The sequence below is a fragment of the Mustela nigripes genome, chromosome 1, assembly GCF_022355385.1.
Source record: "Mustela nigripes isolate SB6536 chromosome 1, MUSNIG.SB6536, whole genome shotgun sequence".
NCBI classification, from domain to species: Eukaryota; Metazoa; Chordata; class Mammalia; order Carnivora; family Mustelidae; genus Mustela; species Mustela nigripes.
In genome coordinates, this window is record NC_081557.1 from 242385918 (window position 1) to 242400219 (window position 14302).

Below are 14302 nucleotides of genomic sequence, written 5' to 3' on the forward strand. Positions count from 1 at the left end.
AGCATCAAACTATGCACCTGGCACATTGTAGGTGCCAATAAATGCTTGCTAAAGGCATAAATAAATTGGAAACACCAACAGATGTCCAGGTCTCCCTCATCTCCTGGATTCTTATATCCTCACAGATCTCGGTGAAGTTTCGCTGAACAGCACTTTGCTGAGAACTGCGCCTCTTGCCATCACACCCCCATTCTCTCAATGCTCTCCAACTCCTTGCTACATTTTTTTCCATTGCACTCATCACTGCCTGATATACTACTACTTATTTATTTTAATTTTTTATTTGTTACCTATTTATTTGCTTGTTTCCCTTCAATGTAATAAAAGTTCTATGAGGTCAAGGATCTCATTTTGTTTGTGGCCTTATACCTAGTATGAACAGTCAGCAAATATTTGTTGACAAAATAAAGGGATCACATGCAGGGGCTAATTCAGTGGCCTGCTTGGAATAAAGCTGTCAGCAAAGTTGGGAGCAGAACCATCACTACCCAGCTCTCAACTTCTATGGATTATACAAGAGCTCTTGCTGGCCCTGCTCCTGTGATTTCCTCCCCGATTAGGTCAACAAATTTTACATGTGCTATTCAATCTTGAAATAATTCTCATGGAAGAGGAAAATGTCAGTAAAATTGTAATGGATAAAAACTCTACAGATTAAGTGTCTTGTTTAGATGCCAATAGTAGGGGGTCACCCTTAAAATAGAAAAACAAGGAAATACCAACAGATAAACACAGCTTGAATTAAGATGAGTGTGAATAATGTAAAACCACACAGCCACCACTGAAAGGGAATATAAAATTCCACACAACTTGTAATCAACACAGTCCTGATTCTCATGAATACTGGGCATACTACCAGGGCCCGTGAGATAGAGGATTAACAAATCACAGAAGAAACTTGCAATTGTTAAATTATTTTTGCAGCTGTTTTGATTTTTTGTATGGCATGAAATGATGCCTTACATATGGATCTTCAAATGAATTGAACCAGAAATATTAAATCTACATTCTAGTCACATCCACATAATACCAATGAATTATTGAGGAGAAAAGTAAACAAATGACTCCAGTGATCTTGATGAAATGTGTGTGCTTGAGACACTGTCAGTGATGGGACAGGGCATTGTCAGAAAGAGCTGAGCTGTCATGACCTGGCTCTCTAGCTTTATGTCTTTGCAGTCAAATGCTCTACCACTGAGCTATATACCTCCTCTAGCTTTATGCCTTTGTAAAATAAAAGTAATATGAGCCATCTGACTATATCTTACCCACACTTGGTGCTATTTTGGCTCATAAAATGAAGTTACTTATCATTTAATATTTTATGAATAATGCCAAAAGCAGACTAGGTTAACCACTAGATTAGTATTGCAGAATAGACTAGATTAACTGACATTGAAAAGGAAACAGTCATACAATTGATTATCTCAATAGCCATGTAGTCAACACTAGTTTGGCTGAAAAAGCCTGCTGCTTCCTAGTTCATTGATAAACTCAGAGAAGGAGGTGGCAAATGGCTTTCAGAATATTTATTTGGTAAAAGCAATAAAGCTTTTCTTTATTTATTTGACTACTGACTGATATAAATTTTTAAAATTATAATTCTGAAAAAAAATGTTAATTCTGTAATGTTTCCATTCATTCCCAAATGTGACACAACAGAGTTCTTGGGACACAGATAAAATCTTTAGTAAAATAAATTAGCAGTATATAATTATTCTTCACTTAAGAAAAGATAATAAAATAAGCCTATGCTGACTTGGTATAATGAATGATTATTTCAAAAAATTGTTTTAAAGCAAACTATATTTTCCAATTAGCTTTTAAGATGATTTCAGGCTTGCATTTATGCAAGAGATTGGCCCATGCTGTCTTATAAAATAACACATTTAAGAACACAGTAAGCCCTCCAAAATTACATTAGAAGCAGATAAATTTTACTCTCTTATTAAAACACTGTCAGTAAAATTTAATTCAGAAATGTCATGGGAATACAATGCTGTGCAGTAGTAGAAACTGTGAGTATAAACTGGATGATTTTAGAATGTTTTAGATGTTTTTTAGATGATTTTAGAATTTTTTAGAATTCTAGTATAGCAAATATTTTTTAATCATTGCAGTAATAATTTTGATAACCATCTTGATTATTCACCTAGAGGTCATATCAGTAATATGGCCATCTTTAGTAATGTGAAGGAGTCAGAATAGGAAAGCCATATCATCTGTATATTTGAAATGACAAGGAATTTTTACTGTAACTTTAAATAATGGGGATTGGAGTATGGGCTCACTTTTCCCCCAGGAAACTCTGCTGCTTCTAAGAGGAAGCCTAGGGCATTTATGAAACGTGAGCAAATTGTGCCTTCCAAAAGGCAATTTTTAATATCATTTGTTTCTTTTAGCATTTTTTCTTCTTCCCTAGGGACTGGAACAAAAATGGGCCTAGAACTTTTATTTGGCTATCAAGATTTTAACAAAAGCAAAAGCTTAAAAGATGAACATAAATTGAATGGAAGTTAGCAACATAGCAGAATTCCAACCCTGATTTATTATCAAAATCTTAGAAGCAAAAATCAAAGACACTATACAAAAAAACAAAACAAAAAAAAACAAAACAACAACAACAACAACAAGAAAAACAACCAACCAAAAACCCAAAAGTGCACGCCAATATTGCTGATGAACATGTATATAAAGATCTTCAACTGAAGTATTAGGAAACCACATTCAATAATACATTAGAAGGACAATTTACCTTGTTCAAATGGAATTTTTTCTAGGGATACAAAGATTTTTCAGTTGATTTGTAAGTCAATCAATGTTATATATTGTATCAACAAAACAAAAAAAATCATATGATCATCTCAATAGATGTGGAAAAGCATTGAACAATATTCAACATCTAAAATTCAACTGTGAACAAAGTGTTCATACCTCAGCATAATAAAGACCATATATAAAAAACCCACTGCCGGGCACCTGGGTGGCTCACTGGGTTAAGCCGCTGCCTTCTGCTCAGGTCATGATCTCAGGGTCTGCCATTTGTTGATGTCAACTATCATATGATCTCCCTGATATGAGGAAGTGGTGATGCAACATGGGGGCTTAAGTGGGTAGGAGAAGAATCAATGAAACAAGATGGAATTGGGAAGGAGACAAACCATAAGTGACTCTTAATCTGACAAAACAAATTGAGGGCTGCTGGGGGGAGGGTGGTTGGGAGAAGGGGGTGGGATTATGGACATTGGGGAGGGTATGTGCTTTGGTGAGTGCTGTGAAGTGTGTAAACCTGGTGATTCACAGACCTGTACCCCTGGGGATAAAAATATATGTTTATAAAAAATAAAAAATTAAAAAAATATATGTATTTGAAAAAAAAAATACCAAGACATTTTTTTTGCAGAACTGGATCAAATAATACTAAAATTTATCTAGAACCACAAAAGACCTCAAATAGCCAAAGCAATTTTGAGAAATAAGAACAAAGCTTGTAAGTATCACAATTCCAGACTTCAAGATAAACTACAAAGCTATAGTAACCAAAATAGTATGATACCAGGCAAAAAATAGACACATCGATAAATGAAACAGAACACAGAGTCAAAAATAAACCTACAGGGGCATCTGGGTAGCTCAGTGGGTTAAAGCCTCTGCCTTCAGCTTAGGTCATGATCCCTGATGCTGGGATCGAGCCCTGCATCAGGCTCTGTGCTCACCAGGGAGTCTGCTTCCTCCTTTCTCTCTCTGCCTGCCTCTCTGCCTACTTGTGATCTCTGTCTGTCAAATAAATAAATAAAATCTTTTTTAAAAAAAGGAATAAACCCACAGTTTTATGGTCAATTAATCTATGACTAAGGAAGCAAGAATACACAATGAAGAAAAGACAGTCTCTTGAAAAAATGGTGTTGAGAAAACTGTACAGCTGCATGAAAAAGAATGAAACTGGACCACTTTCTTTTTATCATCCACAAAAATAAACTCTGGGGTGCCTGGGTGGCTCAGCCAGTTAAACATCCAACTCTTGGTTTCAGCTTAGGTCATAATCTTGGGGTCATGAGATTGAGCCCCACATCGGGCTCTGCACTCAGTGGGGAGTCTACTTAAGATTCTTTCCCTCTACCCCTACCCTACTCAAGCTTGCTTATTCACTCTTTCATTCTCTCTCTCCAAAATAAATAAACAAATCTTTTAAAAAAATAAATGAACTCAAATTGGATTAAAGCCCTAAATGTGAAATTTGAAGCCATAAAATTCCTAGAAGAAAATATAGGAAGTAATTTTGTTGATACTAGCCATAGAAACATTTTCCTTGGTATGTCTCCTGAAGCAAGAGAAACAAAAGCAAAATTAAACTATTGGGACTACACCAAAATAAAAAGCTTTTACACAGCGAAAAAAAAACTATCAACAAAACAAAAAGGCAATTTATTGAATGGGAGAAGATATTTCCAAATGATATATCTATAAGGGGTTAATATCCAAAATATATAAAGAACTTACACAACTCTACAACAAAAAAATTTCCAATTAAAAACATGGGCAGAGGACCTGAATAGATATTTTTTTAAAGAAGACATATGGATGGCCAACGGACACATGAAATGAATGCTCAACATTACTGACCAGGTTTAGAAGGTAGGAAAAATAGGGAAAAAATGCAAATCTTTCATTTCTGAAAGAAGTAATGAAGTTTCTATTTTCCCAGAAAATCACTTATCACCATTGACTAATATATTAATTATAGTAGGTTACTATTAATTTGGGAATTTACTCTGCCATATAGTATAGTCCATGTATGGACACTTTATATAAATTGTTCTGTTTAATACCCACAAATGCAGCCTATGAAGGGGGTAATATCTCTCTCATTATAGAGATGAGTAAACTGAGGGTCCGAAGGCTAAGTAAAATGCCCAAGACAATTGGAAGAGCTACAGTTTGAATTAGGTTTCATCTACCCCCAAACTTCTTTTTTTTTTTTTTTAAGATTTTATTTATTTGAGAGAGAGCGCGCAGGAGGCATAAAGGGATAGGAACAAGTGGACTCTCCACTGAGCAGGGAGGCCCATGTGGGTCTTAATCCAAGGACACCGGGACCATGTCCTGAGCTGAAGGCAAACCCTCACTGACTGAGGCACCCAGAAGCACCTCAAGTGCTTTCTCTGGAGTTGCCAGATTAAATTTTCTAATTTCCAGTGAACATACTTATTTAGGAAAAAGCATAGCATTTTTTAAGAAGCTCATTTGAAGAAACTTGTTGGATCCCTACCACAATCCTACAGGGTTAAATACATTACAAACTGTCCTGTAGTTCCTAGGTTTGAAATATAATCTTTATTTTTTTTTTTTTAAGATTTTATTTATTTATTTATTTGACAGAGAGAGATCACAAGTAGGCAGAGAGGCAGGCAGAGAGAGAGAGAGAGGAGGAAGCAGGCTCCCTGCTGAGCAGAGAGCCTGATGTGGGACTCGATCCCAGGACCCTGAGATCTTGACCTGAGCCGAAGGCAGCGGCTTAACCCACTGAGCCACCCAGGTGCCCCGAAATATAATCTTTAATCTCCAGTAATCTGGCTAAATAAAGAATTTCTATTTCATTTCCACAGCTATTAAGAATTCTGTGAAGGACCTAGTGAAAAATCAATAGTCCAGAGGAGGAAAAAAATCAATAGCAAACATGTCAAGTTTTTAATGTTAAGGACCTATCTCCTGAGCACTGAGTTTCTCTGCAAAGTATTAGAAGACACAGGTGGGGTGGCCATTATCCCACATTAGCAGGTCTCCTGGGTGTCCTCTAGAAGCAAAACTAGACCTTCCGAGCCGAACTGACCCCCTTTCAGTTTTGATAATGTTATAGGTCCATTATTTAAACAACTTGGGTATAAGTGATCATTACATATCAAAAGCTTGGGGATATAATACCGGTCTTCTCTTCCAGAGACCTTAATTGTGTCTAGTGTGTCAAAAAGCCATCCAGAAACCACTGTTATTCTCCTGCCCAGGAATGGTGGACGTCTCTCTAGCTACCTGCTGATATTTTCAAGCTACTGCTTCTAACCCATATATTTTTAAGGCTATCCAAATGGTTCATCCACTAGATCTCTATAGTTTGAGATAAATTTCACTGAATCCATATAAATTATGTGCCACTTCAGTTAGCCTATGTTATAGTCTATGATACACATACTTATTTTTTTTTAAAGATTTTACTTATTTATTTGACAGAGACAGCTGACAAGTAGGCAGAGAGGCAGGCGGGGGGGTGGGGCACGAAAGCAGGCTTCCCACCAAGCTGAGAGCCCAACGTGGGGCTTGATCTCAGGACCCTGGGATCACAACCGGCCCAAAGGCAGAGGCTTTAACCCACTGAGCCTCCCAGGCATCCCGATACACATACTTATTAATAGCAACTCTCATCTAACAAAACAGTTAACGTTTATTGTTATAAAATGTAGTTAATGAGCATTTGAGGTCTCAAACAGGCAGGTAAAAAACTATGCTATTTCTGGGTGCCTGGGTGGCTCAGTGGGTTAAGCCGCTGCCTTCGGCTCAGGTCATGATCTCAGGGTCCTGGGATCGAGTCCCGCATCGGGCTCTCTGCTCAGCAGAGCCTGCTTCCTCCTCTCTCTCTGCCTGCCTCTCTGCCTACTTGTGTTCTCTCTCTGTCAAATAAATAAATAAAATCTTAAAAAAAAAAAAAACAACTATGCTATTTCTATATCCCACTAGATCTTTTTATCATTTATTTATTTATTTATTTATTTTAAAGGATTTATTTATTTGTTTGTTTATTTATTTATTTATTTATTTATGTGGCAGAGAGAGAGAGAGAGCACAAGTCAGGGGAGCAGCGGGCAGAAGGGGAGAGAGAAACAGGCTCCTCACTGAGGAAGGGAGCCTGATGTCAGGTTCTATCCCAGGACCCTGGGATCATGGATGGGAGCCAAAGGCAGACGCTTAATCCACTGAGCCACCCAGGTGCCCCCACTAGATCTTTTTAAACTGAGGTTTAAATATTACTAAGTAGCTACTTCGTTTAGGATGGAATATAAGCAATTTTCCATTATTTGAATAGTTAGAGAAAATTAGTATAATGGATGATCGAAAATAGTGAAATATAACAAAACTGTATTTGAACTATTTTCTACAATACACTTTATCTTTATGATCCTACTTTGTTTACTAAATTTAGCTTCTGGTTTCCATGCACACACTAAATGACAGCATGAAACACTGGTCTGGAAGCATAATTATAAAATTAAATATAATAATAAATGTAACAATAAAAATAGGGTAAGTCCCCAATGTATATCTAAAAAGTGACTATAAATCATCATCTATTATAATAGGAAATGGAAAACACTTCCATGAGACCATTTTTTCAGGATGAACTAGGTCGGGAGAAAAGCAAATTTTACCTAAAAGTGCCCTGAAGACTAGGAGGAGCTTAACTAGAATTTCACAACTGATTTAAGTGAGAGTGAAGGTTGAGTTATATTAAGAAGGATGACCAGGGGCGCCTGAGTGGCTCAGTGGGTTAAGCCTCTGCTCTTCAGCTCTGGTCATGGTCTCAGGGTCGAGCCTCAGATTAGGCTCCCTGCTCAGCAGGGAGCCTGCTTCCCTCTCTCTCTGCCTGCCTCTTTGCCTACTTGTGATCTCTGTCTGTCAAATAAATAAACAAAATATTAAAAAAAAGAAGAAGAAGAAGAAGAAGAAGGATGACCAAAATGAATTCAGGGTCGTCAAGAAGATTTCTTTCATTGTTTCACTTATGGACCCATATGACTCCATAGAGAAATTCAAGAAAAGAGAATTAAGTGAAAATGTTTGAAATTACGAAGAAGTGGAACACGAATCCAACTCAAATGGCCTTGAGTATTCGACCTAATTTTCTTTTAATCCATATGGTATTCTGCATTTTTTTTGCAGCCTTTCAATATTTAGCGTATGTTAGGAATACTATTTATGATCTTTATTTCAGTCGTACTACCTCTCCTCAACCTACGATTTGACAGCCATTGCTAACATTGCTTGAGCTCTTCATAAAAGCCAGGTACCCTCTGTCATTTGATCCTCACATGAACTTGGCTTGTAAAATCTCCATTTTACAAGGGAGAAGGCTGGGACACATGGTTCCATAGCCTGCTTTCTCAACCACTGCTGTGTGTTGAATGGAGGGACCCCAAAATGATGTGTCTGCGTCCTGATTGCTGGAACCTGTGAATATTACCTTATTTGGAAAAAAGGTCGTCGTGGGCATAATTAAGTTAAGAGCCCTGAGATCAGCATTCAGATGATCAGATCATTTTGGGCTACCTAGACCAATGACAAGTGTTCTCACAAGCGAAGGAGACACACAGAGAAGGTGATGTGAAGATGAAGGAAGAGCGTCGGGTGACATGACCAAAGGTCAAGGAAAGCCTGAAACCACCAGAAGCTGGCGAAGGGAAAAAATGACTTCTACACCCTCAAACCCCCCAGAGGGAGCACAAGCCCTCTCAGATTTTAGACCTCTAGTTTCTAGAACTATGAGAGAACACATGTCTGTTGAAGTCACCCAGCTTGTAGTAATTGGTTGCAGCAGCTCTAGAAAAATATTACAACTACCATGTTTTACAGCCACTCTTCATCTCTTGTTACCATGAAAGCATGCTTTGCATATGATTTTTTCTAGTGAAATGTTTTCCTGAAAGCAGTATCTGCTCATAGTTCTTTACTTACTTCTCTAACAAACAATTTACTGTTTCTATTCTACCCAAATTTTATTCTGCGGAAATACAGGCTTTCCCCAGTGAAAACAATAAATGCCTTCGTCCTGTTCAAAACATATTTTATATACTAATTAAAATAAAAATGGAAACTACTTGCACTTGAAAACAAATTTCATTCCAGCATTATTATTCTAAAAACTCCCTAACATTTTAATTCAGAAAATAATTGATGTTTTATGTGCTTATGTACTTAACGCACATTTTAAAAGAAATTTTTTAAATGTATACTTAGTAAACTTAAAAATTCCATAACATACTTTTCATTGATTTACTCTTATTGAAAATTATTATTTCAGTATAATAATATAATATTGAAATTATGTTATTTCAATAAGGTGATGATGGTCAAAAAGTACAAACTTCCAGTTATAAGCTAATTCTTGGAGATGTAATATACAATATGGTGACTATATTATATATTCAGAAGTTGCTAAGAGAGTTGATTTTAAAAGTTCTTATTACAAGAAAAAGAAAATTTACAGCTACGTGTGGTGATGGATGCGAATTAGACGTATTGTGATGATCATTTGGAAATATATCAAAATACTGAATTATTATGTGGTGCACCTGAAACCGATAAAATGTTGTACGTCAATTTTATCTCCAAAAACAAAAGAGCTTACAAGACACATCCATAAGCACACTCACTCACAAGTTCCTTTCCCCACCCAAACCAAGAAAATCCTTTAAAATTGTATTTGATATTATACTAGACCGTCTCTGTTTGTCCCTCTGCATCTACCCCTCCCCCTCCTCACCCTGTTCTGAGTTCCAGTGTTGACCATAAGAACCACCCAGCATCCCACCTATACCTGTTTCAGAGGATGGGATTTTGGACCCAGTAATATTTGGATGAGATTTCAGATCTCACCTGTTGTGTTCCCATCAATAACACACCCTTGCCCAATGGCTGTTGGTAAAATCAGATGGTGGGAGGCCCTGGCAGTTGGGAGGGCAGGAGTAGAGTGAGGTCAGAGGATTTATGTCTTCTCTCTCCTGCAGTGCTTACAGGTTGGCTCCCAGTGGATGGGCTCCTCAGCCTAGGCTTACAGGACTTGGCTGGTTGGAAGATCCCTTACCCATAGCTACACCTCTTGCCACCTGGCTGTCTGCCCTTTTCCCCCCTCCACGTCTTGCGTGGTGGAAATGCATCACTTCATGAGACTCTGGCGTCTCCCATCATTGATTCAGTCTCTTAACTTGTCCATACCTCTATAAATCTTCTTTTAAATAAACTCTTTTCAGTCACCCCTTTGAGTGTGCGGTCTTCTGCCAGACCCTCACTGCAGCAGCTACCCCACTGATTGCCTCCATCTCACATCCAGAATAATTTCTCCCCAGAAATAAAAGCATTCCAGGTTTTCACCAAAAAATTCCAGTTTGAAAGAATTACAACTGGCTATGACTGGTATGGGATATTTTCTCCTTGAACAAAAATAAACAGTGGTAGCCCAGGATGATTTCATTCTTCTCAGACACCTCTGCAACAACGGACTCCTATCATGGGATGATTTTGATTCCAAAATACCTGTCATCACCATCACCAACACACTCGGGGAAGGCGAGGCTACAGCCGAAAAGCATGATATGTTGATAGCAGCTGAGGCGATGGAGGTACATGAAGAACTTGAGGAACTTCTCCACTTCCATGTTTTTGACAATCGAGAAGAAGGGTGTTAGCGTGGTTTGGTAGGGCAGCATCTGACACTGGCTGTGGGTGATGTTCACACAGGCACCTGGGAGTTAAGATAATTTCAGTTAGGAGCAGATACATCAGAATTATATGTTTACAGACTCATTCAATATAACAGACTGACATGTTCATAAGATAAGTATTCTGTAAGAGTGCTTATAGATATAAAATCTGATACACACAGATGTACAAATAAGTGTGTGTGTGTCTGTGCTTATGACAATGAAATAAAGCTACTACTACTCACAAAGGAATAATATCTGTGTCCTGAGCAAATATAGAGAAAAATACACTCTCATACTTGGCTGATGGGCACATAAGTTAGCAAATACTATTTTGGATCGCAGCTAGGCAAAACAATGACCAATTGATCGATATCGATCTATCTATCTATATATCTATATAACATTGCCCTGCCTAGGTAATAAAAGTAATAAATCTAAATATATATCTATATCTATCTATCTATCTATCTATCTGTCTCTATATATATGTGTGTGTGTGTGTGTGTGTGTGTGTGTGTGTGTGTAACCTAGGCAGGGTAATGTTTTATATATATATATATATATATATATACATATATATATATATATATATTTATAAATATATATATATGCATGCTTCAAATGCATATCCTTTTGCACTGTAAAATTTCTAAAAATATCCTAAGAAAATAATCATGATTGTGAATATGGATTTATTTACAGGTATCATCATCTCCACACAGTTTATGGATTTGAAAAGATACAAATCACCTAAACATTCACAGATAGGAATTGGTTTCAAATACTTTGAAACTCAAACAACAGAATACTTAGCTGTATGAGAGAGGTTTTAGAAGATAATTCAGTCACATAGAATGGTGCTTGTAATAAATAAAAATAGCAAGTCACAAAACAATTTGTATACCAGGATTCTGTTTTTAAAAATACATGATTATACAAAGGTTTCCAATTTTGTCCTTGCCAACAGTTCAGGGTCAGTCAGAGCCTCCAATTTCTTTTCATTTTTTTTAGGGGAAAAAAGATTTTTTTTCATTATTATGTTATGTTAGTTACCATATAGTATATCATTAGTTTTTGAGGTAGTATTTCATGATTCATTGATTGCATATAATACCCACTGCTCCATGCAATATGTGCCCTCCTTAATGCTCATCACCAGGCTAACACAGCCCTCACCCCACTCCTCTCTAAAACCCTCAGCTGGTTTCCTGGAGTCCATAGTCTCTCATGGTTCATCACCACTCCCATGTCTCCCCCTTCATTTTTCCCTTCCTTCTCCTAATGTCCTCCATGCTATTCCTTATGCTCCACAAGCAAGTGAAACCATATGATAATTGACTTTCTCTGCTTGACTTATTTCACTCAGCATAATCTCCTCCAGTCCCATTCATGTTGATGCAAAAGTTGGGTATTCACCCTTTCTGATGGCTGAGTAATATTCCATTGTATATCTGGACCACATCTTCTTTATCCATTTATCTGTCGAAGGGCATCTCAGTTCTTTCCACAGTTTGGATATTGTAGACATTGCTGCTGTGAACATTGGAGTGCATGTGGCCCTTCTTTCCACTACATTTGTGTCTTTGGGGTAAATACCCTGTAGTGCAATTGCTGGGTCATAGGGTAGCTCTATTTTTAATTTATTGAGGCATCACCACACTGTTTTACAACTTGCATTCCCACCAACAATGTAAGAGTGTTCCCCTTTCTCCACGTCCTCTCCAATACTTGTTGTTTACTATCTTGTCAATTTCTGTCATTCTAACAAATAAGGTGGTATTTCAATGTAGTTTTGATTGGAATTTCCATGATGGCTAACAATTATGAACATTTTTCCATGTGAGTGAGTGTTAACCATTTGTATGTCTTCTTTTGAGAAGTGTCTGTTCGTGTCTTCTGCCCATTTGTTGACTTATTTGTTTTGGGGGGTTGAGTTTGAGAAGTTCTTTATAGATCTTGGATATCAGCCCTTTGTCTGTCATGTCATTTGTAAATGTCTTCTTCCATTCCTCTTTGGGAATTTTGGGTTGCCTTTTTGTTTTGTTGACTGTTTCTTTCATTCTGCAGAAGCTTTTGATCTTGATGAAGTCCCAAAATTTCATTTACATTTTTGTTTCCCTTGCCTTTGGAAATGTGTCTTCAAAGATGTTGCTGCGGCTGATGTCGAAGAGGTTACTAAGTTCTCCTTTAGGATTTTGATGGATTCCTGTCTCACACTGAAGTCTTTCATCCATTTAGACTTTATCTTTGTGTATGGTATAAGAGAATGGTCATGTTTCATTCTTCTGTATATAGTTGTTCAATTTTCCCAGCACTATTTATTGAAGAGACTATCTTTTTTCCACTGGATATTATTTCCTGCTTTGTCGAAGGTTATCGACCATAGAGTTGAGGGTCTATATCTGGGCTCTCTATTCTGTTCTATTGGTCTATGTGTCTGTTTTTGTGCCAGTACTATGCTGTCTTGGTGATCACAGCTTTGTAATAGAGTTTGAAATCAGGCAACGTGATACCCCCAGATTTTTCTTTTCAACATTTCCTTGGTGATTTGAGGTCTTTCTGGTTCCATACAAATTTTAGGATTGTTTATTCCAGCACTTTCAAAAATGCTGTTGATATTTTGATCAGGATGGTATTGAAAATATAGATTGCTCTAGGCAGCATAGACATTTTAACAATGTTTATTCTTCCGATCCATGACCATAGAATGCTTTTCCACCTTTTTGTGTCTTCTTCAATTTCTTTTGTGTTCTGTAGTTCCTAGAGTATAGATCCTTTACCTATTTCATTAAGTTTATTCCCAGGCATCTTACTGTTTTTGTTGCTATTGCAAATAGATTCCCTAATTTCTCTTTCTAGAGTTAAACTACTAGTGTATAAGAAAGCAACTGAATTCTGGTCATTGATTTTTGTATCCTGCCACATTAACAAATTGCTATATTAGTTTTAGTAATTTGGGAGTGGAGACTTTTAGGTTTTCCACATAAAGTTTCATGTCATCTGCAAAGACAGTGACTTTTTCTTTGCCAGTTTGAATACCTTTTATTTCTTTTTGTTGTCTGATTGCTGTTGCTAGGAATTCTAGTGCTATTTTGAACAGTAATGGTGAGAGTGGGCATCCTTGTGATATTTCCAATCTTAAGGAAAATGCTCTCGGCTTTTCCCCATTGGGAATGATATTTGCTGTGGGTTTTTCATAGCTGGATTTTATGAGATTGAGGAATGTTCCCTCCATCCCTGTACTCTGTAAAGTTTTAATCAGGAAAGGATGCTGTATTCTGTTAAATGCTTTTTCTGCATCAAATGAGAGGACCATGTGGTTCTTGTCTCTTCTCTATGTGTTCTATCGCATTGATTGATTTGCAAATGTTGAACCACCCTTGCATCCCAGGGATAACTCCCACCTGCTCATGGTGCACCATCCTTTTAATGTACTGTTGGATCCTATTAGCTAGGATCTTGTTGAGAATTTTGGCATCCATATTCATCAAGGATATTGGTGTAAAATTCTCCTTTTTGGTGGGGTCTTTGCCTGGTTTTGGAATCGAGGTAATGTTGGCCTCATAGACTGAGTCTGGAAGTTTTCCTTCTGTTTCTATTTTTTGAAATGGCTTCAGGAAAAAAGTATTATTTCTTCTTTGAACGTTTGGTAGAATTCCCCAGGGAATCTATCACTCTTGTTTTTTGGGGAGGTTTTTGCTCACTGCTTCAATCTCATTACTGTTTATTGGTCTATTCAGGTTGTCAAGCTCTTCCTATTTCAGTCTTGGCGGCTTGTAGGTTTTTAGGAATGCATCCATTTCTTCCAGATTGCTTAATTTATTGGCATATAG

General features: G+C 37.2%; 1 protein-coding gene across 1 annotated transcript in view; it reads right to left on the reverse strand.

Moving 5' to 3' along the window:
* Positions 1-14302, reverse strand: part of CORIN (corin, serine peptidase) — a 248162-nt gene that overhangs the window by 160811 nt on the left and 73049 nt on the right. The window contains exon 4 of the mRNA XM_059383438.1: positions 10300-10507. Coding sequence (XP_059239421.1) covers positions 10300-10507 — 208 coding nt within the window. The remainder of the gene's footprint in view (positions 1-10299; positions 10508-14302) is intronic.